The sequence below is a fragment of the Cebidichthys violaceus genome, unplaced genomic scaffold (assembly GCF_023349555.1).
Source record: "Cebidichthys violaceus isolate CVI_PGR_0920_01 unplaced genomic scaffold, fCebVio1.0.p SCAF_37, whole genome shotgun sequence".
NCBI lineage: Eukaryota > Metazoa > Chordata > Actinopteri > Perciformes > Stichaeidae > Cebidichthys > Cebidichthys violaceus.
The window spans coordinates 1,778,413-1,805,133 of record NW_027176561.1 but is presented as its reverse complement, the minus strand read 5'-3'; the positions used below and the strand labels follow the sequence as shown (position 1 = coordinate 1,805,133).

The window sequence follows — 26,721 nt, the reverse complement described above, 5'->3', positions numbered from 1 at the left end:
AATGAGTCTATACTAGAAGTCAGGATGTCTCGTCATATCTCATATGAATTATTTTTGCACATCTGAGCCCATCAACTACAAATCACAAGTTCTTATATTGATTTCCTATTTTCAAGAAAGCTCTTCATTTCAAACTTCTTAAGACTTGAGACTTGCTCGATGATGTAATTCATCACAGGGAATATTTTTTCATCTACTTCAATATTGGGCAGGGTGGATGTGCAGAAACAGATTGTATTTCTTGTTTGTTAAAGGGAGACTGTGTAGGATTTGGTGGCATCTTGCAATGTGGTTGAAGATTGTAACAAACTGAAGAGCCCTTTGCTCTCTTCTGCCTCTCAGACTGCGGTTAAAGAGCCACCAAGTACAGAACTGTGGTAACGCCGTTCACCTCGCTCAGAGGCCATTCATACCATAATAACTCTACTGTAGTAGTCAGGTGGCGGCTGGCGACACCACAGTTTTTCACTCTGCGGCTCACTTTACCACAGTTTCACAAGCCTGTCTGTGAACTACTGCGGCCTACTGGTAACTTAAAATTGCGAAAGGCCTGTTTTTGGTTTGTCCCTTCTGGGCTACTGTAGAAACTCGGCGGTAAACCATGAAGGACTCCGTGAAGATGACCCACTTCCTATATAGACATGAACGGCTCATTCTAAGCTAAAGAAAACACAACGATTGTTAGCTTCAGGAGATTAAACACTTGTGAAAACATAATTATGAATATTACATTCCATTTCTGATCCTGTGAAATGCTTAACACCGGCCCTTTAATAATTAAAAATACAAAGTTAATTCTTGACTAGAAGATGGAGATCCAGATAAAATGTTTTGGAAAAGGCTTAGTGGTGTACTTAAAATGAAGTACACTAGGATATAGAGACATTGTGGGATTAGTTCTGTCCTACAGAAACCTGTTATATGCAAGAAATCACCACATTTTCATCACAATAATAGATTCACAATGTCCGAGTTGGTGGCCGTTTGCCTCTTGAGTTTGATTTTCAGACATGGTTCATGAATGACGTATATATTTTAACTCCACTTCTTAAACATCAGATGTTAGAAAGTCATTGACTGCAGCAACAAAGAGTTTTTGAAGTGAAATGCTCTCTGTTCACAACGAGAATGATAATGTTAGGCTGAATAAAGGCTGTTCACTGTTTAGGATTACTAATCTCAAGACAAATTCAAGTCTCTGTAAGTACATTTTTTAAACCATACTAGCATCATGAATAGAAATTGCTGTGCGTCTAAAAGGGAATCAATCTAAAAACCTGCAGTACCTGAAAATGGATGGCAGAGATGTCAAGTAGCCTAAAAGGGATTAATCGTTGTTGACTAAATGTAAAACCTCTGATATCCGTGGTTCACTGCACAACATTACTTTTTAATGACAGGTCTGCAAGTGGGTTTAAACGAGGTTAAAATGTCAATCTGCAACTGTATGACTGTAAAATGTTGAATTATTAAAGACTTAAAAAAAAAAAAAAAAAAAAGCCAAACATGTAGACTGGACGCTGTATGGAAAGGAAACACTCACAAACACTCTTCAAAAGGTTGAAAACCAGACCTGAAGCTGCTGAAGCGTGACTAAGCAATCTTGAACATACAAAACATTAACTCTCTGATCTAAACACATAAACTCACAAACCAAATGCACCTCAGGAAGAACGTGAGCGTTTCCTAATGTGCTCTGGATTACACGCTTGTGTGACCCACCTGGTTCAGTGAACACACTTGCACGCCTGATGTGCTGGCGTGTGCACCGGTTTGTGTTAGTGTGTCAGTAGACCCAGTAAATGAGCCAGCGAGGGAGAGGGAGTCTGTATCGTGGTGCTTGTGTGGGTGTATGCCGCTGAAATAGTATTACTTTGAATATATGCATTTCTACGTTTAATTATGTAGGATTAGTGGAGTCAGGGTATTGCTGCACCTTCAGTTTCCGTTAAACACATTAATTCTGGCAAACTGCCTGAATAACAAACTCTACTGGTGCTTCTGATAATCTCATAAGTGCGAGATGAGGTGAAAAAATATCATATCTTTAAAAAATATATAGAATAGCTGCTATATTAAACAATATCTCATCAATAATTAACACATTATATTATGATTATGCCTTATACTGTACTATAACTGATGATGATTGAATATTATTCAACTATTTTAGTGCAGAGTTAACTTTATTGTCCCCGAGGGGAAATTGGTCTTAGTCACAGTGCTACAGACTTCTGCTTTACATTAAATTAATCATCAGAAAAACAACAAGAAAACATTTTAAAACACAGACACATTTGACAAAACAACCGCTTAAAAAAGAACCCGTTACAATTAAAGTGCAAAAGTGCACTTTATATGGATAAAAGATTTGTTACGTGCTTATTATTCTCATAAGCTTCATTATAGTTTATTATTGTCATTTATTTACCATATAATGCTTTACGCTGCCAGAAACTACTTTTATTATTGTCTGTTGAAATGATTGTGTATCTATAATAAAAATAAAAATGGCAGTCAAAGGTAATAACAGCGTTACATTTAATGGTAAAGTGTTACACTAACAGCTTTTATTAGAATTTACTGGCACATTTATTGCATTTTGACTCATTTCAGTATTATAAGGCAGTTAACACATTGTCACTTTGCTCAAGGGCACAGTGACAGTTGTTATTAAGTTGTAGTATGGTTATTATTGCAGGAGAAATTCAGGTCAGCTACAGAGCAGCAACCTCGGAGCTGGCAGAGGCTCAGTGTCATGCTCAAGGACACTTGTTGTTCTTGAAAGGTCACCTCACTTCTTATTATGCGGCCCTGCAGCCTTTTAACGTTCCCCTACGTGCACAGTGTTTGGTGCAGACTTACTTCATGCATCGGGAGTAGAGCTGGCACCGTGCCACTGGTACTCTGACCACACAGGAGGGGAAGGCGAGAAGCAGAGTGTGGCTAACCCGATCCAGAGTCAGAGACAACAGCTGCCTGGCCTGCACAGAGTCTTCAGCACACCTGCAACGCACACAAAACGCATCAGGTAATTTCAATTACCGGAGCGAGACTGCACATTAAACCTCTGACCTCGCTGCGCATTTCAGCTGGAAGAAAAAAAAAGATTCCTCACGACTCAGTGTGAAAGAACCAAACATAAACAGTTCTGTAAATAAAGGCCGTAAAAGTGAAAGAGATGAGAGGAAGCCGTGTAGCCAGATGTTACAATGGTGATCCAAATATGCACTGTGCTGATTGTAAAGGTTTGAGCGGTCCGCTGGCCATCAAAAAACGGCAGCCAGCAGCTGAATCGCTTCTAATTGCCACTTAGAGCTACGATAGCCGGCACCGACCTGCCTTCGTGCAGCGGATTTATACCTTTTTATGCACATGTGCACTCATGCACCAGTTGTATCTGGATGGTTTATGGTAATGACATTGTGGCGGACCCACAGTCATTAGGAAGAATCTATCATTCTGCTAAGGCCAAGCTATGAGTCATTCTTCACAGCCTATATCTCGAAAAGCAGGGGAAAAGAAGGGGGAGATATGTAGGGAGAGCGAAACAATACAATAAACAACTAATGCAGGAAAGAGAAACTAATAAGGGAGACTCATGAAAAGAAAATACGAAAAACAGAACCATGATCAGAAGGATGGAGAAATTAGGAGAAGATACAGGCTCTATTAGTGGTGTATCTATCTCATTTCCAGGTTCATTATGGCAACAGGCCAATCACAAAGCAGTGATTTCTCTCTGTGCTGACTTCCTAAAAGATGACTGTGTTAGTGGCACTGCTCCTGTGTTCCCTGGGGTTTACTACAGGGCACAAGGCATTTCTTTGTCTGTGTATGTAAGGTGAGGTTGGGGTTGGCCTGGCCTGGAGCATAAAAGGGAAACAAAAAAGACCTGATGTGACTGTGCTCGGTCTCCTGATTAGCCGGGTGCCTGCTGTGATAGCCGGACTGTCACTGACCTCCTGCTGGGCTTACCATGCACACCAAATTATCCCTCGCACACTGGCTCCAGTCCAGACCAGCTCATTCATCACACAGTCCCTTCATTTTCACCTCCCATCACTATCCCTCATTTTGTCAAGTCTGAACAAATAAGCTGAGGCACAAATTGGTGAGCATATTTTGGTCGGGTTGGGAAAGGAAGAAAGTTGAGTATTGAATAAGAACAGTACGAGTAGATTGGACTCTACTGTAGGGAGGAAGTGTGTTCCAGCCAGTTGGTTCGAGAAATAATCCTTTATTCTCCCTTATTGCAGAACAAAAGGTATATATATCATTGGGCACAATTACCATGACAGGAAGCTAGTGTTTAGAAACATGTTTTTTTCTTTTTTAAATGCCTCTAATTAGCCTCGGTGAAAGATAATCACCAGCCAAATCTTCCTGCATCTGTGTGACAATCGTCTTTCCCCCACCCTGCAGCCATCCACCGTGTGGAACACTGCATCTCGAGAGAGAACAAAAGCTTAAATGAAGATTGAAAAGGCATTGTACCCAGTGTTCATTACGTAGTGGTGGGCATCCAATGAAACCTAAAAGCTGACTGCCTCATGCAAAATGCTAATTAGAAAGGGACAAGAAGCCCACTCCAATCTTTTGTCAAAATCCAGATATTGAATATGATTTAGCTTCAGACTGAATATAAGAGGTAATTTTGGGTCAAGATTAAGAATAATAAGATTTTATCATTTCATTACTTTCTGATGTTTTTTTGCCCTAATGTCATTCTACAGTATTTCTCCACCTCATTAGAACATGTTCAGATCTCCCGATAATGAATATTAGCCTTTAATCTTATTATTTTCTGTTTGCCCTATTTGTATTCTCTGCATGGGGTTGTATCCTCTCTGCTCCTGCACAATTATGTGCATCCCTCGAAGAATAGGTGAGGCTTTCTGCATAATTCAGGACACATCATGTTTCCAGGACATGTCATGCTTTTTTTTTTTTTTTCTTTGAGACTCTTTTTCTAGGCGTATCACACCACCAGCTACCCTCGCTGTGTATACATCAACCCCGGATGTCAGTTAACCCTTTCCTCACCTCCCCTGCTGTACAGTATGTCTTATTTTACATCAAGCTCTCTAACTGCACAAGTTTGTGCCATAAATAAATAGTTTGGCATTTGGGGGGAAAACGCTTGTTTGCCTTGCTGAGAGTTAGATGAGCAGATTGTCACCACAACAAATAGATGTGATACTTCCAGCAGCCATTTAGCTTAGCTTAGCATAAAGACTGAAAACAAGGGAAAACAGCTAGCCTGGCTCTGAAAATTTAAATAAATCAACTAGCACCTGTAAAGCTCTCTAATTAACACGTTATGTAACAACCTCACAGTGACAACATGACCCCATGAAATTACTGAAAACAATAGTCCTGCACATAAAAACCCTAATGTGACGTTTTTACACTTTTAGGAATCAAACAAAGTAGATAACGTATTCATTTGTGCGTTTTAGAGGTTCTGGTACATGGCTAGGCTAGCTGTTTTATCTTGTTTCCAGTGCTAAGCTAAGCTAACCAGTTGTAGCTTCATATTTAACCTACAGGTATGAGAGTGGTATCAATTTTCTCATCTAACTCTCGGCAACAAAAGCTAACACACATATTTCCAAAAATGTTCAAACTGTTCCTTTAACAGTGCAAAACATTTGTCCACTTCCTATCTGTTAGCTTTAACGTCTTACTTATCAGGGTTGAATCCCTCCAGTTCCTCCAGGAAGATGTTGCTGTTGGTGACGGTGTTGTCCTGGTTGGGCATGATGAGGAACTTGAGGATGGTCCCTCTGCTCGACCCGAGGAACAGGACCGTCTGGTTTCTGTAAGGCCCGGCTTCTGAATCCACCACAATCTTATTCAGCTGGTACCTGGAGAGATAGGGCACTGCATTAATGGGACTTTTCTTCCATAAAAGATAAAAGCATGTAGTCAAGTAGCTCTAAGAGGAAAAATGTATCATTTAAGTGCAACACGTGATTGGTTTAGGTGTAAAATACAGACTCTTGTGAATTGAAATCATAATGTGCCATTTTCTCTTGAGTCAATGCAAAATTAAATGAATTCCATAGAGAAGAAACTGCTCATCAAATTTGCATAATAAACTAATTACGGCAAACGTTGAGTCATTAATAATATCAGTCAAGTAAATGTGCCGGTCTTGGAACAATAGCAGAGTGTTGCTGAACTACACACAGTCCTGTGTGCATGAGACAATAGACGACAATAGAAGCCATGTTGTGCCGGCTGTTTAATATTCCACATACATCCAGTCCCCATAATCCCCCGCTGGCTGGTCGGCAGCGGGAATACATATGGTAGGTAGTGGAGAGAAAGAGAGACAGACAGACAGAGAGAGGCATGCGTGCATTTATGTGAGACTTGATGTGCTACAGCTGCTGCCTGCTACCAGAGGCTTTAACACCAAACCAGTTTAACTTCGACAGACGGCGTTCACAGCCCGAACAGACAAGCCATGTGTTTGTTTGCACTGCTGTCACTGAAAAAAATTCAACAAGTTTCAACAAAATAAGTCGTCAATCGACTAAGACCAAAACGACCGATTAGTCGACTAATTGACAAAGATGGGGCGGTCTTGAATCAAATTAAAATGTCTTGTTTTCATTTTCAGACCCTTTCAGAACTAATAAAATCACTTGTAGAGTCTTCACTTATCCCATCAAATTAAACACATTTAGCAGAATTCCCAGCATGCATAGTTTGATAGTTAAAACTTACCAGAAACACTTCTTTTTTTTTTGTACAGAAATTATGTTTTGCTAAATATGTCTTGATGGAAAGGTAATTGCTGCCTGGATTACGTTCAAATGTAACAAAGTTTTAGTACTGAATGGAAGTCATTTAGAGGTGATCAGGGGGAATGGTTGGCATACAAAGCACCAAATTTAGGATATTATCATAGTTTCTGTTACAGTAAATGTTAATAAAGTAAATACACCCTTTTTCAATATTTAACCAAGACCGCAATCTTTCCCCAACCTTAAGAAACCTAAAAATAAGTATGAACAAACCTTAATAATACTTTAGTCAAATATTATATTGTAGGAAAAACAATGATGTTCTTTAACAAATACGTTCTATATTAATTTTGCAACTTGTCAGGTATTCAACTTTTCCTGTCTCCTAGTAACATATCACTAGGAGACAAGGTTGGTGTTTGACTGCCTGTCTCACCTGACCATGGTTCTGACAATCCAGGGTCTTTGTCCGAGTGACGGGACAGCCTCATCCATCAGAGGATGGGTCTTGACGAAGTTGAGCATCTCATCAGGGAACGAGTTTGAGGAATTAAACTTGGAACCTTGAACAGCACAGCCACCGGGTCTGGGGACAACAAGTTTCAGCACATGTTTAGCAGATGGTACAGAGGCATCCTCTTTTATGACTACTTCAGTCCTCAGTAAAGATATGGTTATGTAATTAAGTAGTCTAGACTGTCTGAGTTTCTCACATTCAGACACATACCACTTTTTCAACAAGAGACTGATTTGATTTAGTTAAAAGAACCGCATGTTTGAAGTATTTGGCAAGTGGTGGAATATTTGCTTGAGATGTGTCTTTAGATTAGCAGATAGATCAGTTGTATCCTTGTGAAAAACAAATCTCCCACCGTGTAATATTCAGAAGCATCTACAGGCTGTAATATCATGCGCATAATCTTCCTGCGTTCTAAATTATATGTGCGTATAATCAACTTGTATCACCGTGTAAATACAATTTAAAAAAAAAGAGTAGCATCTTCACGAGTGGTGAAACAGTAAATGCATTGTTGCGTGCACGTTGTGTGGATTTCCTTTTGTCAAGAAACCTGCAAAACACACCTCTCAAGAACGGTTAATGAGTGAATTGAAGACAGGTTGTTCATAACACAGTACTGCGATAACAGCCTGAACACTGGTGCATTAATTGATTACAGCCATCTGCACCTTGGCTTCGGGATGACTTCATCTGGAACAGGCGTCCAAATGGACTCGGGTGATTTCTGCTCCTTAAACCTCCCTTCGAACGCCCCAGCCAGCTGCTCCATGTCGAAGGCACACACCGCCGAACCGGGAATACTATAGAGGCAGAGAGGTGAGACAGAGAGGTGTGACAAAGGTGGATTGAGACAGAGGCCGTCAATTGATAAAACACTTTGAACTGACACAAGATGGCTGTCAGTCCTATGTCAAGTGGGCTTTACTTTCCGACAGAAGTGCCGAAATAATAAGTGTCGGAACAAGAAAAGACAAGATAGATAATACCTAGACTGAAAAATAGACTGTGAAACGTGAAAAGGAAATAAGTTAAAATGTAGAAAGTCAATTGTGAGCGTGAGAAAGGGACAGGCTTCCAGCAAAGATGACAAATTGGATTTGGGCTGTTCATATATTTGACATTCAAAACTTGAACACAAAGGAAACTGTTACTGAGATGAAGAGACAGACTGGATAATATAGATGCTGTCATCTCTGTGGGCGAAGAATAGATAGGCAGCGGATGCAATAGCTTGATTTGACACATGAAAAGATCTTGGCTGGAATTCCTGGAATATAAAATGAAATAGGAAATGAGTCACTGAATATTTTGCCTGTGTGTGTGTGTGTGTGGTGGTGGTGGGGGGGTTCTTGTAAACCTAACAACACATCCCAGTAAAAAGCCCGGTGCACCTCTGAGGCTGTTTAACTACTCGTGAACTCAGCAACAGGGAACAGAACATCTGTTCCAAGAAGTGTCCATAGCTCTCACACACACAGACACTAACACACACACACACACACACACACACACACACACACACACACACACACACACACACACACACACACACACACCAAAAAAAGACACAAAGTTACACTATCTCTTCTTTGCGCCTGATGTTACTCTTTTATGTTTTGGCTGGAGAAAGCACTAGAGACAGAGAAATGAAGAGAGCAGTGTCAGGATGAGATAAGGAATGAGTTTTAAAAAACATCCCATGCTTCATGCACCGAGACTCAACTCTGCTCTGAATGTGTCCTCCTCAATGACTAATGGTGTGCGTGGTGTGAGAGCTATAGCGACTAAGTGCTAATACCATAGCGATACACATGCACTGAAACAACCTGAGAGACTGAGTCACCTGCAACCTGCTGCTACAGAAAATCCCACACATACCCATCTGTTCCTGGCCTTCTTATTCTCTTTCTTTCTTAAGAAAAATAAACGCCCAACTGGTGATTTGAGGGTCTGTGCATCCAGCCTTCGGGATTCTGAGTGGTGTTTCTGTTGAGTGCCTCTTTGAAAGCCACAAAAGGGTTTGTTTGGGAAGGCAGAGCCCAGAGGCTGGATTTCGGTTGCAGCAGGGAGCCGTGCTCTCCTGATGTGCCATTTGATCGGGTCACGCCGTCTCCCTCAGTACTTATCATTCATAGGCAGGGATGTGACTCAACCCCGGCCAGCGTGGCGGAGCTGCAGGCATATCTGTGGACGATACGGTGTCTCTCTCAGGACCGCCGGCACCAGATGTTATGTGTGACATGTCTGCCAGCGCTGCATCAGTGCCAGCTTGGCTTCCTTTCTCTACCTTATCCAACCCCTGCAGGTCACTGGGTTTGCCCCCGTGTAGGGCTGTGTGTCCAGCAGAAGGAAGCCAAGAGGCCTTGGGCTGTTTTTCTCTCTGAATTTCCGTAATTATTTTCATCTTCACTCTTCCTGCTTTTGTTATCTAGTCCATATGTGTTTTCAGCATCTTTTCAGTCGCCTTGCACACTTGAGGCAACTTTCCTTTGTTTACTGTCAAATCTTGCCTGTCCCTCTCTCCCGCCCGCTCTGTCCATCGGCATTTGTTCGTCCTTTACTCTTTCTCCTTCACTAGGGTTGAGCGACAGGCTGTCCAGGCGAGATGCATTGCGTGTCCGTTTGAGAGGACTGCTGCAGAGTCTAAAGCACTTCCTCGCTGTTTAACAAGCTCTCTGAGAGCTTGGAATAACACGGTCGGGCCTCACGGACACATGATGATGCCTCCAAGGGGCAGACGAGGAAGAGGAGAAGAAAGGGGAAGTTTTAATCTCAATCCTGTAATTAGGGGTTTAACTCTGATAAATTGAAGAGACTTTACATTTTGCACACTCATCGTAAATAAAAAAAGTAAAGGCCTTGTGAAATATGGTATCAATTAGCCACATGGGGGCTATATCATTTCTGTTCAAATGTTTATAGATTTAAAGGTCAGAAATCCAACAAATGATTAACTGTTTCATACTTTTTTTTACAGCAGGTCTTTGTATATGTTCTTAGATAATTGTTAGTTGTACTTTTTTTTCATGGCGTTTGTGTTTTTTTACTTAATTGATTATCTTGACTTTATTTCAACCATACTTAGTATGGATACAGAACGGTTACAAATAAACTTTGTTACCTTTTTCTTCAGCAAAATCACATAAAGAGTTTGGCCGCCATGATGGAATAAACTAATGAGCTTTAGTCCAATCAACCAAAAATGTATTTTACTTGTTCAGTAAAACAAGTCTGGCATTTTAAAGGAATAGTTTAACATTTTGGGATCTATGCTTATTTGTTTTCTTGCCAAGATTTAGATGAGAATATTGATACCATTCTCATAACTGTAAACATAAAGCTGGAGCCAGGAGACGGTTAGCTTAGCTTAGCTTAGCCTAGTCTAGTAACAAAAAGAAAAAACCTAGCTAACAATGAGAATCTGTCCAAATGCAAAACAAATCTGCCCACCAGCACTTTTATATCACACTAATGAACTTGGATTTAAATGGAGTGAAGAAACAACAAGTTGCAGTTTTACAAGGGATTATGTGCCAGACTATTTCTTGGCTGGGAGCAGTGATTTGTTTGAGTCTTGTCGTGCTATTACTAGACAACCGCTTAAGACTTACAACTTGTATTCAGAAGCAAATGAATGAATTTCCAAAATGTCAAAACCTCTTAAAGGCATCAAAGATACTGTAGATATTTTAATATTATATATTTATATAAATATAAACTCATAACTACGATCAAAACTGTATCACAAAGTTTCAAATTACAACCTTTCAACTTCGGCCTTCATTATGAGACTTTTTCTTTACACCTCTTGAACTTCTACCCTTTATTTTAATTGTTTTATATTATTCAGTCATCCTTTTTCTTTATTTTATTCTACCAGAAACCTTTCACCTGTTCTTTTTTTTTGGTATTCAAGCAACCCAATTTTTCTTACTTTCCCTTGGCCTTTTCACATCAGGTCCCTGTGGGAATTCTGTATTTTCCTTGTGACGTGGCTCTGCTGTCAACTATACGTGGTGTTCCTTTCCCAGACCCATTTCTCAAGCTCTAGCTAGATACCTAACTATGTATCCCCTGCCTTCTCTACTTGTGCAGGCCTGGGGGGGACTAGCTTGCATATCTGTGCAGCCTCCCTAGTGTCACACTTCTCCTGGCACAGTAAACCTGTTCTCCTCCTGCTCCTTGTCCTCCTCATTTCTCCTCCACTGCCGTTTTTTTTTCCCAGAGGGGCATCCTGCTGTCTGACCCAGTCACATGGGATTCTTTACAGCCAAAACCAAACACGGCCTCCCCCACTCAGGATGCACTAGATTTACTTTACTTTGCATGGGATGTTTTCCTTGCACTCCTGCATGGCTCCATTAAGCCTAATGAGCCCACGTCAGTCTGCTTCAGCAGCAATAGACATTTTCAGCTGCCAAAACAACAGCTAAGAAATAATGAGAAGTGTTTGTTTTTCAGTACCAGTCCGGTGCAGCATGATGTAAGCCTTCCATTTGACATCTCGCCGCTTCTCTTCCGACACGTACTCACTTATTTGAGCAGCTAAATAAAGCAGAAAGTAGTTTATTGTCTCTTCTTCTCCCCAACGGTCTCCTATTTTTATTCTCCCTCTTTCCAGTTTGCTGTTGCTCCCTACGCCTCCTTGACCTTCCGATCAGGAGTGTGAGTGCAGGAGGTGCTCAGTAGGAAATCCGAGCTCTTCTTTCAAGCCTCTTGGAGAGGAAGGGCCTGGGGCTTCAGAGGTGGATGCACAAAGGAACTGACAACTGGAGGCGATTTTAGACTCTGGAAGTGGAGACTGAAGGATCCCACAAAAGCAACTTCATAATGTTTGAGGAGCTGGTATGTGGCTGTAAAATTATCCCTGGAGTATGTGGGCACAGAGGGAGATGAGTAACTTCAGAGTCCAGGAAACACTCCAGGAGGGCCCTGTTAAACCTTGGATTTCATCCGGTTATTCCCATACTACAGTCCCTTATATGCTGCCCAGGGCCAAATGGCAGGAGAGAATGGCTATTCCTTCACTCCCAGGTCCTGCTTCACGCTGTTTTCACTGCAAGCTGCCAGCCAGAGCAATTTGTCTGGCAAGCACTAAGCCAGTGTGCCGCAGTGGGCCACACAGGGCCAGTGGGAGTTTTGCAGCTCACCTCACACATTCTCTCGTTCTCTTTGTGTTCATTTTCCTCTATCACGCGTCTCCTTATCCATCCATCGTAACCTTTCTCTCTCTATTGGCTGGCAGTTATTTAAAATAGGGCCCAGTGGCAGTTCACCCGAGCAGGGGTGTGTGTGTGTGTGTGTGTGTGTGTGTGTGTGTGTGTGTGTTCAGCTGGTTCTTCTCGGTGGCATGCCGTAAATGCTGTTATCTGGGAACCATTGTAAGTGTGTTTGTGCACGTGTGTGTTTGTGTATGAGAGTGTGTGTGTGTGTGTGTGTGTGTTTGTGTGTGCGAAGCATCCATCTGTCTCTGCGGGCAGTGGCTCTGTCTCGCAGCGTAGTCCTTCCAAACGCGCAGATAAGATGCAGCTGATGAAACAGTTTTAGATCTCAGGGAGCGCGAGGGATGCACGTGTTGTCCATTATTGACTTCCTCGTCCTTGAGTTCCACATCCATCTCTCCCCCACTTGTTTGCCGCTTTTCCCTCTTAATTCTCCTCTCTGTATTCTCTCCTTTCGCATTTATTCCCTCATTCTATCTCTTTTTTTCTCCTCCCCTCTTTCTCCCCTGTCTCTTGCCGGGAGCCCACTGCTTTGAGACACTGTCCTGCAACTGGTATAGCACTTTATTCTTAAAATAATAGAGAGGGTATTATACTGGGACCACTGACAGATGATTACTATGCTGCTGGCTGCGTTTAAGTGAGACACTGTATTGATTCCAGACCAGAGTCAAATAGCAGGCAAGCATTTCTATATGTTTGCTTCAATGTCTTGCACTACCAGACAGTTTAAGTTGAATACTGAATAATGTTATATGATTTGAGCCTTATTTTAAAGTGTGCAGAGTGTGTTTATCCCTGTGCAATGCAAAGGATACATGAAGGATGTCCCCACAAACACACTACAATGTTCCTCTTAATAAGTAGTTTAGTATTAGAATCACGGTTTTCTGGCTCATGTTGGAAAATAGCAACAAAAAAGCAGTATTTCAATGAAGCACAATAAGAAGATTAGTCTAACTATCTGAAAAGAGACAAAGGAATCAAGGAAACTGTTTTGGTTATTTGTACTTGCAGCAAGACAAATTATCTCATCCCACTGAAATAAAATGTAACACTCAACACTCACTTCAGAACATTAACGCTTTTCTAATCTAATGCATCAGAAGGATCCGAGGTATCCTGTATGTGTAGCTCGCATACATATTTTTGCACACTCCTTCCTTCTCTCTGTTGTTCAGTCTCTCTGGTTTGCTGTTTGTGTTGTCTTCGGCTGTGCAAATACCCACAGTCTTCAGTAATCCCCCATTTACAACGCAGCATCCCTCCTCTCCTCTTCTCTCCTCTCACCTTTTTTCAATTTAATCTTGTCTTTCAACAAATCACCCTTTTGTCCTCAATGAAAGCATCGCATGTGTCTTGAATTACTCTGTACCCCACAATCTTGACCCTTGTACCGCCACACAGCTTCTTTCATTTCTCTGGAGCTTTGCTTGGCCCGTAGGAGGCCTTGCTCTTTCCGACTTCATAGGTGAAGGAACAAACTATGGTGGTCCACTGAATTTCCATGGTGAGCCGTGTGAGTGCTGCTTCACACTGGGTGTCTATCTCAATCTCCACGTGAAGTATGTCAAGAAGTGTTTCTACGTCTGTGTATTTCTTGAAAAAACACTCTCGGTTTGATTGAATCCTTTTTCCTCTTGCCAGAGAGGATTGGGAATGAAATCCGTCCACTTTAGCTCTCAAAGCCTCACACGTACGCACACATACACACACAAACACACAAATAAGGCTTATTTAAAGGCAGACAGGTTGATTATTGATCTGGAGTCAGGATTGCCTACCAGGATCTGCACTTGCTTTGGGGTAAGTGGAAAGATTGTGGAGAAGTAATAAATAGTAGCGTCTGAGGAGTAGCAATTTAAAAAAAAAGAGAAATTACAATTTGAATACAAAAATGTATCTTGATAATAAAGGGACAGTTCACCCCAAACTTCCTCTTACCTGTGGTGCTATATATCAATCTAGATTGTTTTGGTATGAGTTGGCTAGTTTTAGAGATATCAGCTGTAGAGATGTTTGCCTTCTCTCAAATATAATGGGACTATATGGCACTCGACACACAAAAAAAAAAATACATTTGAAAAACTCAACAGCCATGACACGGTCCCTCAGTAGTGTCACGTAGGAGCTATTGTTGAAAGGAAATAGTTCAAATAGCTTAGTTTAAATATTTTTGCCAAAATGAATAGATAAACAGTTCAAATAGATTGATTAAAATAGTTGTCTAAAAGTAATGGACTGACACTTAAGTTAGTTTGCTAAAAATAATGAAAAAATGGTTAAAATAGTTAGCTTACAGTTGAAACAGCTTCAGTCATGGACAAATGGTAAAATATAGCTGAACATAATGGATTAACTGTTCAAATAGTTCGCTGAAAGTAATGGGTAAACAGTTAAAAAAAGATGGTGGTGTTCAGGGTTTTGGAGAACAACTGACAGAAAGTTGGGATCCACTGAGTCTGATGTTGAATGTCTTTTGAGAGAGTGAGAAAGTCATATTTGTGTGCTCTTTAGTATATGTTAGTATGTGTGTGTGTGTGTTGTACCTGTTTGCCGGTGTGGAGAACACCCCCAGGATTATGTCCCTGCCGTGCATCCTGATGATGCGGCTGGTGGAGTGGAGCAGGTTAAAGTAGAAGTGGGAATCACCGGGGACGGAGCAGTTCAGACGGGCCTTCAGGAACGACGTCCACTGCTTCTCCAGGACGCGCTGAGACCCACCCAGATCCCGTTTGCACACTCGCGACACACGTGACACCACCACCTGTGAGTGGTCAGGCACAGAGAAGCAGGTGTGGGCATAGAAAATTACAAAATACTTTTGCAACATACTGACAGGTGCATCTCAAAGCTCACTCATATAACGGTCTAACAATGATTAGCTGGGGAGCAAGCTTTGGGTTTCATCTTCAATAAGGCATATTTAAAAGGTCTTTTCAACTGCAGGTTGATCTCTACAGAGTCATTTGCATGCTATTTGCAATACGGAAACCCTGTTTAGACAGATCATTGTGTTATAAAGGTAAATCTAATGTAAATTATTCATAAAAATGTCAGCGCATCTTCAAATTGCTTCTTTGAACACCCTCATCCACTCAACGGCGATGCTGTTTAAGTAACCATTTACTCTGCTCTCTGTAAACATGTCAAAGATGGAGACCTTGTGCAAGCACTTCTCCCCAAATGTGAATTGCTAATTCCTTAGAAAAGATCCTGATGCTGATATTTTTCATAAAGATGTATCCACAGCTCTGGTAAGGGCAGAAAATATACCCCCCCCAAAAAAAGGCTTTTCTCAGGTTAACAGAGACATGAATTGTTTACTCAGACTGTGATTTGTTGGATTAGATATGCAGACAAACAAATACAAGGAGGAAAGGTCAGCGTGATGGTGGGAAAAGAGTTGATATTGACATTCAAATAATAGCAGCGGAGAGATATTAGAGCGGCATCTGCTTTCATGGTGGTGCATTTTAATCACACAGTCCTCTACAGTCCATTCAAACGACGCTGTGAATGGACAAGCGGTTCAGAGGGGAAGGAGGATATGTTTTCATCAAAATGACTTCTATACCTTCTCCAGGTAATTGAACTCCATGGCTATCTCTCTGAAGAAGAAGTAGATGTGAGGTCCCCACTCCACAGCGCTGACGAAATACGGCTCTACATTGTGAGAGGGAGAGAAAGAAGGAGATGAAAATGTATGATGAAATATAGATGGACCATGAGAAAGCATACAGCCAACAGTGCCTCCATTTGTAAATGCATCATTCACTCCCACGACACAGAGGTAACATGAGGGCAGTGAGAAAGAGGCACAGGCCACGCTTAATTTCATTACATGGTGAAAGGGGATTTCACACCAAACAATAAGCGCATTATGACTCCCTGATGTTTCTGAGAACTCGGTTTCACGCTTTGCATTTCGGCGCTATTACACCCGGGACTGGCTACAACCTGTGTGTCTGATGTCCCGTCTTCTTTTCCCGTCCCATTGCCATGGTTGGGTTTGACCGTGATGTGGATTTTCTGTCAAGGAGCGGTACGTTTGGCAGCTTTCGTGGCCAGTGGCCTGAACATGGAGTTGTCAGGGTGCTGCTGACTCAGCCCTCTGCTACTGACACATGTATCGATCCGGCGTGCTGCTAAGTGATGAGGACACACACTGAAAACACACCGGCGCCTGATGCACACACGTCTGTAGGTACCTCTGAACCACTTGGAGTCGTGCTTGACTGTGCGCAGAGCGGGACTGTCCCCAAGGCTACGGTAGATCACCGCATCGATGGCCAGGAAGTCTGTCACCGTGGCTGTAAACAGATTTCCCTCTGACAAACACACACACACACACACACACACACACACACAGAAACACTAGTGAGTAGGACAGCCTGCCAAAGCAACAGCATAACCACAAACAATAGAGCTGGCGCGAACGTTGCATTTTTATGAAAGTCCTCTAGCATCATAAACATAACATGACTGACCAGTCAACAGTATAATTGCAGCAACATAATTGCAACTTTGCAGCCCTCCCACGCCAGAAAAACAACATTTTTACTTTGAGCTAATATCAGATAATGGCGCGATGGCTGAACAGTAATGGCTCCCTACAGTTTCAGCCACAGAGCACTGTTGATTATATTATAGTGGAGTGTTTAAATCTGATGAAGTAAACAAAGCTGATGAATAAAACTGCTCCATTTTGTTGAGCTAGTCAATGACATTCAACAATGATATTGATCCACGTGCAGGTGAGGAAGTAAATACTGAAACAAAAGGAGTGTCTTACCTGCAAACCGAGCTACATTTGCGTGTTTGGGGTCATAAGGGCATCTCGCCATACCGCTGACCGTGTCTCCGACCATCTCCAGAGTGTCTCCCTGTTACAGCACACACACATATAGACACACACACACACACACACACACACACACACACACACACACACACACACACACACACACAGATGTGCACATTAATCAGCAAACTCCAAACAATGTGAATTCATCTCCAGCAGCATTATGAAAACAAGCCACAAAGAGAATGACAATTAGGAAGTGTTACCATAAGTGCAAACTAATGATTCACTGGTGCCAATTAGGGAAAGCAGCAGCAGCAACAAGAGTCACATTCTCATGCATAAATAAAACACACTCACACACATACAGACACACATAAAATCATACATAAATACACTGTGAAAGCTCTCTTTTGTATCCGTCTCTCTCTATAACCCAAACGCACACATTTACAAACACGTACACTTAAAAGGTAGCCAAACGCAAACATTCTCAACAGCACAGTCTAATTCTCATCCACGGCTGAAAAGGTGTCATTTCATTAAAAAATCTGCTATAAATAAAGCAGTAGCTAGCATCGCTAACTAGTCCCCAGAGAAACAGACAGCCTATCATGGAGAGACAGGTGTGTTATGCACTGTTGTAGAATGTGATTAGTGGCTGACAGATAATGGGCCAGGTACGTCTCAGTGTCACATGTTTGAAATGTGAGCAACTGAAAATAACACTTATCTCAAAAAGCCTTTGATAGAAGAGGGATTTTTTTTTCACCCTCTCTCTCTCTCTCTCTCTCTCTCTCTCTCTCTCTCTCTCTCTCTTTCTCTTTTTTTCAACTCAACTGCCTTCATCGCTCATTTAATATTCCTGCAGAATGAAGTGAAATCAGCCGAATCGATGATTAATATTCATGTGTAGCTTTTCTTCCACAAGTTTGAAATCGTTACTGTACTGGAGCGAGACAGGGAAGGGAGGGTTCTGGAAGTGGAGAGCATTCGGCTGCATGGCGGAGAATTCAGGTGAGCTGGATGGAGACAAACCTTCAGACTATGGCCGATATGTTTTGGAGCGGAGGAAACATTCAGAGGACTAATTGTTTGACTCACGTCAGTCAACGCTTTCATTTGTAAGCTTGAACCCTGGTGGCTCTAAAGCTCTGCCTCCAACTGGGACTGCTTTGCCTTCGAACCAGGCAAAGAAGTCCCGTCTCTCCACCCTCCTCTTCCTCCTCTAACCTCTTTTGTGTTCTTCTTGATTATCCGTCTCAGACTCTCAACGGTAACAAGCTCGGCAGACCGCAAAGCTAAACCACCGAGAAATAACAATTGTTGTATCTCAGGGAAACAAGGCGCTGGAACTGCCAGACAACCAGGATAAATAAGTCCTGGGGAGGAAGTCAACACCGCCTCGGTAGCTGAACAAACAGCTCTAATCAAGCTGTAAATTTTCACCTGAACAGGCGCACTGATTGTGTTTTGGAAGCGAGGCCTCTGTTTAGGAGGAACGGATAAGGCATTTATCAGTGATGTCAGACAGATCATTATGACGTCGTCTTATGGATAACTTACAGTATAGTTGGCACATAGCGGGTTGAAGGCGTTGGTCCCGCACACAAACAGGCCTCCTTGTCTGCTGAGCAGCACCTTCATGAAGTTACGGCATTCATCCTGCAGGAGAAGAGAGAAATAAAGAGAGCGGGAGCTTAATATGCAGGAGGGGTAAAAGTGAATAGAATAAAGGCAAAATGATGGTGTGAATAGAGGAAAAATAGAGTTTATTTTTCAGAGTGATTATCCTAAATCGCTCTGTGAAATGAAGCTTCTCAGTTGCCTGACGTGTGGAATTATCACACCATTAGCGCTGTCAATCATATTGATACAGTCTGAACGTTGCCTGCAGAGACTTCAACTGTCTACCCTCTTCACACATGCAAACACACGCAGAACGCGGCAAACACGCTGCTGATTGACAGACGGTAATCCAAACCAGCCTCAGGTTTTTTTCTCAAACAAGCAGCAGATTTAAGGCTAATTTCTCCACCATGAGGCGTCCAACTACACGGAGCCTGCTTAATGACTAAATACACCAAAGTCACAGTTTCATTCTTCCTCGCTTTTTTCTTTTGAAATGAGAAGTCGTGCAAGCGCCACATGACTTAATAGCCGCTTTAGCCCCAGAGAGTGCCAAAAAGTAATAAATGTTGGTGTAGGGAAACTGAGAAAAATGACTTTCAAGTTAAGCTGCTGCCTCGACAGAAGTAAAGCCAGTGTGTTTATGGTGGAAATGATTAAACACATGTAACCTCTGATGAACACTTCACACTGCTGTTAAGATCACACAATACAGGAAATACAGCACTGGTACTTTTACTAAACAGTTTAGACTTCAGTGCTCGCTTGCACACTAGTTTTTACACACAATTGCAACATGTGTATGCCTATATATATATATATATATATATATATATATATATATATATCTGATTGAGATATAGATGCAAAGTAAGAAAAATAAATTGAAAAAAGGTAAAGAAAGGGAAAAAATATGTACACTTTGTTTATAAAAACTTTGATACGAGTTGTGAGCAGTTCAATTAAATAGTATTTCTCTCCTCTCAGGTTGATTGATTTGTAGAATTGTACAGCTGTATGTATGACCAAAGTTTTTTTTGTTCTTACTTTTATCATCTTGTGACCCCTTACACTTATTTTAGGACTATTCGTGAGGTCCTGATCCCCAGGTTGGGAAGCACAAATGCTTTACCACCAACAAGTAACATGATCATGAACAAACAAAGAATCCATCAACAGGGAATCTGCAGGAATTACCATGACCTTTGACTTTAAAAAGCCGAAAGTACCGACAGCAGTTTGTCTTTGCGAGGCCGAGTCCTCCGTCCGTGTGTGTGTGTGTGTGTGTGTGTGTGTGTGTGTGTGTGTGTAGAGTGAGTGGCGATGTACAGTACAGTACTGTAGATCACTGGTGGACAGCAGCCAGCAACCCCCTCCCCAAACTACAAGTGTCCCAGCCAGGGTGGCACCAGCCCTGCCACACACACACACACACACACACACACACACACACACACACACACACACACACACACACACACACACACACACGCACGCACACACCAGATGGGGTCTACTTCAAGACCACCACTCACACTGATCTCATCGGAAAGAGAAGTAGGGCTGGAGCAGAAGCGGTGGTGGTGATAGCGGGTATGTGAAATGACAGTGTGTACGTGTGTGTGTGTGTGTTTGTGTGTTTGGAAGAGATCAGAGGGGAAGCAGCGATATGAGAGACGAGTGAGTGTTATTCCAGATGCTCCACCCTCAACCCTCCTACCCCTCCACCTTCTCACTTCACTCCCTGCTGGGTTCTCATTTTTCAACAGCAAAAAAAAAAACAGGAAAGGAGGAAGTGTTTTCGTGTGAGTGTAAAGAGTTTGTGTGTGTGTTTGTGTGTGTGTGTGTGTGTGTGTGTGTGTGTGTGTGTGTGTGTGTGTGTGTGTGTGTGTGTGTCGGGGTGCAGGGGCTCAAGTGTGAGGTGTAAATTTCTAATGGCGCAGCACCGTGTGACAAATTGCAGAGCGAAGCTGACAGTATATGTGTGTCTGTGTTTGTGTGTCTGTGTTTGTGTGTGTGTGTGTGTGTGTGTGTGTGTGTGTGTGTGTGTGTGTGTGGAATCACAGCACAGCATTTGCATGCTGTTGCATTCTGTCAGCTTGGTCAGAGCTGTAATCACAAAGCCAGATGAAGCACTCTTAATAACAACCCAGTCCAACTGCCTCTCAGAGAGGGGAGTAAAAACACTGGCTGTGCTTGTACACAGAAAATTAAACGTTTCATGACAGGATAAAAACATTTCAACTATTGAGTTTTGATTGCCACTGGCACTTTACAGACACCCACAAAATGTATCCCCTGCTGTACACATGCTTTTCATTAACCCTTATTCATCTATTCAAGGAAGCGATTTGCCTCTTTCAGGTATGGGTCTTTTTTTTTAAATTCAAAGCCAGATTTAGTCAGCAGGATTAGGGTTTTACTATGGTTTCCACATTTTAAAAAATAAACCAATTACAAAGGATCAAGTGCTGAATCACAGAATTAAACAATTATTTTTAAATCCAAATCTTGTAAGTCCTGGTTCCTCCTTCTTCTCCTCTCTGCCTCCTTCCCTCTCTCTGTTCCCTCGCTCCCTGGGCAGAATCCAGACAAAACGCCACCTGTGCTGGCTGGCAAGCCTTCCCGGGACCCTGATGACTGCAGCCCTCCTCCTTTTCCTCAACCCTCAACCCCCCCCCCCCCCCCCTCCCCCCTTCTGCTCCTCTTACTGACAGTGGCAGAGAGCTGCTCTGAAAAATTAATCTGCAGCACAGATGAATTACACAGGAGCACGCGCCCCGAGTGCGAGTATGGACGGAGTTGTGAATGAAGGGAAGGTTTTGAGGAGAAGTGAAACGATAGGGGGAGATGGCTCACAAGTGTGTGTGCAGTATATGCGCCTGTGAGCAAGTTTGCATACATGAATCTGCTTCTCTTTTCTTTTTTTTTAACTAGACGCTACGCAGGCAGCAGGTTTTTAATCAGTCTCTTGCTCTTAAGGCAGAGGTTTGCCAGGCTAGTTCTACTCTGTGGACCGAGCTGAGTGCTTCTCGGCAAAGGCAGAGACATTTTCCATGGACACACAGAAATATAAATGCGAGTGATCACACAGACACAGTGAGAGGATCGGCAACAAGTTCTCAGTTGCTACAACACATCTGCTCAAAACAACCTGCAGCAGTCAGACACCATTAAAACTGAGGAGTCTCCACATTCGGCATCTGCTTTTTATCTATTGTCCGGAACTTAACCCCTCAGTCTGAGACGATAAACAAACTTTGCCCTAATGATGCGGCTTCATCCAAAAACCTTAAACCAACATGGGCTTTTTTACCTCCGGCTACAATCAGCATTCCCCTGTTTGGTCTAACCAAAATACAAAACAGGTGCATACGTCGTAAAATCTTCTGCTCATTCTCCTGTTTTAAGAGCAACCACAGCATGTTTCATACTCTCATAAAATATTTTAATTTATCATGATGACCTGGTTTAGTAATGATCGTACGATAGGAGCCATCTAAGGCAGTACATCAGGGGCTCGTATTTACCAAGCTGCTCTTCTCAATCTCCAAAGTTTCCATTACATGCCTGGCTAGTCCCCTGATGTTAGCGACCAGGGAGAAGAGAGCATTGCTCTGCCAAGAGCCGCCATCAAGCCAGAACACTCCCACACACTCACTCTCACACACACATCTACTGTATACACAATACACACTCACAAAGGTTTGGCGAGCCCTCGTCTTCACTCATTAACAACAGGCTCGTCATTCCCAGAAAAATCCCTGACGCACAATTTTGACTGAAAACAGAGTGACTCTCCATGACAGGAAGCGGGAGAGTAGTGTATGTTTTGTGCGCATGTAGGCGGAGGATAAATTAACAGCGGTACCAAATTAGCAGCAATGTGCTGTTCTGAGTGCTGCGGTCTTACTCAGCATGTTAAAGCTAATCCGCATCCCTCAGCGACCCTTCTTCTCAGTTTGATGGTAATTCTGACTGAACACACCACAGGCCACAAACAAACATCAGACACCAGAGGGAGGGGAGAGAGGGAAGGGAAAGTGAAATAATAGAGGTATGAGGACACAATAATGAGAAGGAGAGGGTGATGGAAGAGGAGACAGAAAGGAGGAAACCAGAGTTTTTCCAGGCCAGTCAGCCATGTGGCAGCCTCAGCGGTGGAGCCGACCTGCAGCGAGACCTGCAGATCGTGGGGTCGGCTGAGCTCCACTCCATGGTGGAAACATACACACCGGACATTCACACACACACACGCACACACACACACTCACACACACACACTCACACTGCCACTCAATCCTTGACTACAACACTTAACCCGGTTCACCCCTGAACAGCTCTCTGTTTGACAACCTGCTGAGAAAAAGGTGGCTAATTGTCACAATGTGATTAATACATCATGATGAATGGTTGCTTGTAAAAAAAAATGGCTTTTTAGGAATGTATGGAGAAAAGAAGGCTCAGCACACTTCTGGCAAATCCAAATATTCCATGATAAAGCCAGTTTATAGGGAATTCAACTTCTTCCCAATACAGACACCTGGGCTTTTGGTATCGGCTGATACGGAGTATCGATCCAATACTAGTGTTTCATTAATAGGCTGTCTGCCTGAGTACATACACCTACATATAAAAGAACTGAACTGATGTTTACAGGAATAAAAAGGAAAATACAGTATATAATGTATATAGCACATAATCATACTATTGGATCAGATAGATCGGCCCCATGGTCATCCGTACTGATCCAGATATTTGAGTCGGTATCTGCCTTGAATTTAAATGTCCCAGGTGTGGGGCAACTTTGACTAAAAGAAAATAAAAAAACAACTAGCAAGACTTAAATTTGCATTATATTATGAAATCAGCACAAATGAATTTGATTATTTAATAATAGACATTGTCTAGAATCGAAAGGCACAGAAAAAAAAGACTTTATACATATAAAGAAAAAGAAAAACAATACAACAACATGGAATGAAAGTGACTTCATGTGGTGTTTCAAATTGATTAACTTGGGAGCCAAATAGGCTGTGAAACTGAATCTTCTGAGCTTCCAACCCCGTAAAGGCATTTGGGTTGGACGATTGAAAACCCTAAGCTCCTCAGAGAGCACGATCAACGCAATATTGATCAAACAATCTCGCTAAGTGCTGCTTATAACGATGCCCAACCGCTCTTTAAAAGCGCTCTATATGGAATTGCCTTTGTTTGCATGTGAATGCCACGCTGCCATGGCCTGACGTGTTGGCACAGTGCCACCTCTAGGGAACGTCTCACCCTCTACCTTTTTGCTTTCTTTTGCTTTCATAAGAAGATAAAGGGGAAGGAGTGAAAGAGGAGGAGGAAATGACAGAGAACAACATGAAAAGGGCAAATACAGGAGCGATAAAGAGACAGCAGAAAGCAGAGGACAAAGGAAAATATGACGAGAATATGCAGAGTGAGTGACAGCGTGGCCGGCTGTTGCATTCATCAACAATCGTTTGGTCAACACGAGAGAAGAAAAAAGGCGAAAAAAAGAATTAGGATATTGAATTTTCAGCCTAATTAGGGAGAATACTATGTCCTTTGTGATCAACCAAGCAGAAGCATTTAATTACAAAACCAATTACGAGGTGGTGAATGCATCACATCTGACACAACCGTCCCCCAAGCAGAACAGGACATTTTCAGGAGGAGAAGTGGAGGAGAAGAAGAGGGGAAAGGGAGGGGACAGAGGGTTGAAGAAGGCACAGGGAAGATGTCGGCTTGACAGATGTGATTTTCTGTTTTAATTATGTTCATGTATGTGTAGGAGAGAGAGAAACAGAGAGAGAGAGAGAGAGAGAGAGAGAGAGAGAGAGAGAGAGAGAGAGAGAAAACAACACTTGAAATCATGAATATGTATGAACATACATGAGGGTTGGTGATTACACCTCCATGTTGAGTGTGTGCATGCATTGGAGTCAGATAGATATTGTTCTTTGGTTAAATATTCAGTCTGTTTGACCTCCAGCATGATGTGCAAAACAGCAACAGGTCACCTGCAGTAATCTAATGCATTTTAATACAAAAGCCCCACGGTAAACACAGTAGCTACTGTGCTATTGATATCGTGATATAATATTCACAACATTCGGGCACAACATCAAAATATATCTGAAATTGTGTTTTGTTTCAATTATTTTTCCGAGGCTGGTAAAACTAATTTTGGTGCTTTTAAGAAAACGCTTTGTTACATTTTTGAGGAAGATACCCAACCCTAGCTTTAAGCTTTTGTGTTTTGATATTGAGGTAATTGTTTTAACATATCATAATATGTGAGTTTCGCAGTATCGCCCAGTGCTAATTCAAATATAGTTAATTTACCTATCAATGGTACTACACCACAATATCCATCACAATAGTGATCCGACATTTATGAAGCTTCAAGGAACCCTGTGGTGTTTCGATAGTGCTACGGAGCACTGCTTGATAAGCGTCTACCTATTCTTTTGGAATTGGTGCACGTGCACGAGGATGCACGTGCATGTGCACGAGCATTGTGGGTGACACCGTACGTATTCCTGACAACGTCTCCACGCTATTCCGCTGACTGGCAGGTGGCTGTGATGTGCCAGGAAAACTAACAATGCACCAGCAACATGCAGGAAAGAAGACAAATATAAATGTTTTATGAGAAAGGAAATGCATGAACCACGATGCTTCCTTGGTGAGAAACACTGAACGTAAACTTTGTTGAGACCAAAAGCCCACAGGGTTCCTTTAAAATGTTGCATTTTGGAGGCTGTAGTTTGTTGTTGTGCAGGATCACATTAAATTGCAAATGTGTGCAGCTCCAACTTTTTCATCACCTGATATTTGGAATGAAAATAATTGCTTTTGCAGTCACATACTAATTATAGAGACTTGAAAATATCGCGGCGGCTTTCAGAAATCCATATCGGTTGATCGCGCGCGCGCGTGTGTGTGTGTGTGTGTGTGTGTGTGTGACTGCTCGTGTGTACACCCATTCATATGCGTCTGAGCCCAGAGAGCTGACTGAGAAGACCTGGCAGTGTTCTTATCTTCCTCACATTGCCGTGTGACTCACAGCCTTACCAGGCAGCTCACTCATTAGGGGCAAGAAGACCTTTCATATCTCAGTCAGCCCCACAGCTCTCCTCGGGGCCGGCCAACAAGGACCCACACATCCCCCCCCCCCCCCCCCCCCCCCCCCCCTCTCCTTTATCTACCCCTCTCTTCTCTCTCACCTCTCCATCTCCCTCCTCCTCCTCCTCCTCCCCTCTCCTCTCGTCCTCTCGGCCCAAGCTTTTTGTCACCGTCCCTCTATTCTCCATTGTGTTTCTGTCTGGCACTGTCTCACACAGATTTAATGTCAGGTGTTCTCTCACTGTGTTAAATAAGTCTTTTTTTTTTTTTTGTCTCTGCCTGGAGGCGACAGAGCCCATGTTTCCCCCGCCAACCGTCACCACCTCACTCACCCACACACACACACACACACACACACACACACACACACACACACACACACACACACACACACACACACACACACACACACACACATACGGGCTGTTTACATGTGGCAGCTAGGGGATGTGTGTGTTGGAGATATAAGAGGTATTCAGGCGTGGGCTGCTGGTGGCTGCTGGGACGTTTCACCCCATCACTTCTTTGCCGCCTCAGCCTCCCAACGCCCACCTGGATTTTCTGAGAGCACCAGCCGCATTCCTACCTCATGATGGTGGAACGAGTGATGTATAGGTAGGAGTGGCTCTATTCTTCTGATTGATGTGTGTG

At 42.6% G+C, this 26,721-nt stretch overlaps 1 protein-coding gene across 1 annotated transcript in view; it reads right to left on the bottom strand.

Annotated features, from left to right (window-relative positions):
* Positions 1–26,721, bottom strand: part of sema6bb (sema domain, transmembrane domain (TM), and cytoplasmic domain, (semaphorin) 6Bb) — a 122,254-nt gene that overhangs the window by 29,970 nt on the left and 65,563 nt on the right. Inside the window, exons 6-14 of the mRNA XM_068725956.1 lie at positions 18,871–18,969; positions 17,296–17,386; positions 16,712–16,831; positions 16,078–16,166; positions 15,050–15,267; positions 7,947–8,078; positions 7,195–7,344; positions 5,691–5,870; positions 2,866–3,006 (exon numbers count right to left, since the gene is read on the bottom strand). Coding sequence (XP_068582057.1) covers positions 2,866–3,006; positions 5,691–5,870; positions 7,195–7,344; positions 7,947–8,078; positions 15,050–15,267; positions 16,078–16,166; positions 16,712–16,831; positions 17,296–17,386; positions 18,871–18,969 — 1,220 coding nt within the window. The remainder of the gene's footprint in view (positions 1–2,865; positions 3,007–5,690; positions 5,871–7,194; positions 7,345–7,946; positions 8,079–15,049; positions 15,268–16,077; positions 16,167–16,711; positions 16,832–17,295; positions 17,387–18,870; positions 18,970–26,721) is intronic.